This window comes from Rutidosis leptorrhynchoides, chromosome 4, assembly GCF_046630445.1.
Source record: "Rutidosis leptorrhynchoides isolate AG116_Rl617_1_P2 chromosome 4, CSIRO_AGI_Rlap_v1, whole genome shotgun sequence".
NCBI lineage: Eukaryota > Viridiplantae > Streptophyta > Magnoliopsida > Asterales > Asteraceae > Rutidosis > Rutidosis leptorrhynchoides.
The window spans coordinates 543,169,659-543,171,705 of record NC_092336.1 but is presented as its reverse complement, the minus strand read 5'-3'; the positions used below and the strand labels follow the sequence as shown (position 1 = coordinate 543,171,705).

The 2,047-nt window shown below is 38.8% G+C and overlaps 1 protein-coding gene across 1 annotated transcript; it reads left to right on the top strand.

Moving 5' to 3' along the window:
- Positions 1-315: 315 nt before the first annotated feature.
- LOC139839653 (cold shock domain-containing protein 4-like) lies at positions 316-1,330 on the top strand. The gene has a single exon (XM_071829779.1). It carries the CDS (start codon positions 406-408, stop codon positions 997-999), a length of 594 nt encoding a protein of 197 aa, XP_071685880.1. The 5' UTR covers positions 316-405; the 3' UTR covers positions 1,000-1,330.
- The last annotated feature ends 717 nt before the right edge of the window (positions 1,331-2,047 follow it).

Sequence of the window (2,047 nt, the reverse complement as noted above, 5' to 3'; positions counted from 1 at the left end):
TTGTCGTATTTTAGTTTGAATTTTTTATTAAATTAACGGTGATAGCGATTATGGGTATAAATCAATCAATTAAAGTTTTTAGCTTTAAAATATGTATACATATATACATTTGTATACTTATATATTTAAAAGTCAACTTTGGTCAACGTCCGTTTAAACTCCCGTCTTAACTCCGTCTCGAACGTCTCGACCATTTTAGAATCCGAACGTCTCGATCCCGTCTCTAAGTTTTTTGCAACTTTGAATTCGATGAAAACAGAGTCTTCCTATTTTCCGCTAGGGGAAAAAAATTTACTATAATAGTGGTCCAAAGTTGTAAAGGAGAGAGACTAGGGTTTTCTCCTCCATCTTCTATAAGTTTGGGTTTTAGGTTTTCATTCAAATTCAAAACTTTATAAAAATAAAATGGCTGATAACGGCGCTAGGCTATCAGGAACCGTCAAGTGGTTCAACGATACTAAGGGTTTCGGTTTTATTACGCCGGAAGATGGCGGCGAAGAAATTTTTGTTCATCAGTCGTCCATCAGATCCGATGGATTCCGTAGTCTCGGTGACGGTGAATCAGTCGAGTATGTTATTGAAAATGGTTCTGATGGCCGTGCTAAAGCTGCTGATGTAACTGGTCCTAATGAGGGACCGGTTCAAGGAAGCACTCGTGGTGGCGGCGGAGGCGGCCGTGGCGGAGGTGGTGATCGGTACGGAGGTGGCGGTGGTTATAATGGTGGTAGCCGTGGTGGACGCGGAGGCGGTGGTGATCGTTACGGTGGTGGCGGTGGTGATCGTTACGGTGGTGGCGGTGGTAATGCTTGTTTCAAGTGTGGTGAGAGTGGCCATATGGCTAGGGAGTGTACTCAGGGAGGCGGTGGAGGTTATGGTGGCCGTGGAGGTGGTGGTTATGGCGGCGGCGGTGGCCGTGGTGGCGGCGGCGGCGGTAGCTGCTATAACTGTGGTGAAGATGGTCACTTCTCTCGTGAATGCCCTAACCCCAACAACCGTTGATCTAGTGGAAGATAAAAAGGGTTAATGTGTCTTTTCACATTTAGCTTAGTTTATATCTTTCTCTTTATATCGCTTAATGTCTTATTGGTGTCTGTCGTCTGTGGTGAAGAATGAATGGATGTAAATCCATTAGTGTTTTTTTTTATTTATGCTATGCTGACTTTTTAGTTAAGTTGGGGTTTGTTATGATGATGGTGATGGTCATCTCTTAGGGTTTCATTAGTTTTCAGTCTTTATGTTTGTGGGGATTCAAGCTTGGTTTTATTGGTATTATGACATACATGTATGTATGAATGGAATATTGAAATGAGTAAAAGATTATTGAAGTTTCCCTAAAGATTTGTTTGTTTGTTTGCATTTGTGAATTGATTATTAGATATATATGTTTATGTTGCGTGTTTTACTTCTGTTTATCTGATTGAAAAATGGTGGTTTGGTCAATTTTTGTGCTGTTACTCATATTGTGGTTCTGTACAGTCTTGATTTATTGTAAACATAAGTTGGATAGTTGGGTGATGGATTGGTGCAAAGCATAAGACTTGAATATTTTGAAGCATAAGTTGGGATATTTTCTAGTATATAGCTTTTATGATTTATTTCAATGATATACTTGCAACTACCAAAGTATGTGTTATGAGATACATATGATCGATTCGGAAAGAATACTTTGAAAGAGACAGTGAATGGTAAGTTGAAAAGGTACATAATTGATTCGGAAGGAACACTTTGAAAGAGACGATGAATTATAAATTGAAAAGAGCAGAACGTAGAACCTAGAGGTTGAGATCTTGGGGTTGTCTCGAGTTCCTTTATTTTCCTTTATTTGTTTATTGATTTCTATTTAGATCGCTTAGTTTGCATGCTGGATCGGTTAGAATTATTTAGTTTGTTTTAAGATTTTCGGGTAATTATGGGAGTCTCGTTTATAGATAGTCATTTTGTTTTAGATGTTTGCTTTCTAGGCGTGAGCTTTCGTTTTTCCCTTTTTTTTTTTGTATACTCTGTTGTTGAGGGCGTTTTCCTTGAGAAAAACGATCTAGTTTTTATA

Coding starts and splice junctions, on each gene's coding strand:
- LOC139839653 (XM_071829779.1), top strand. CDS start 406: ATGGCTGATAACGGCGCTAGGCTATCAGGAACCGTCAAGTGGTTCAAC.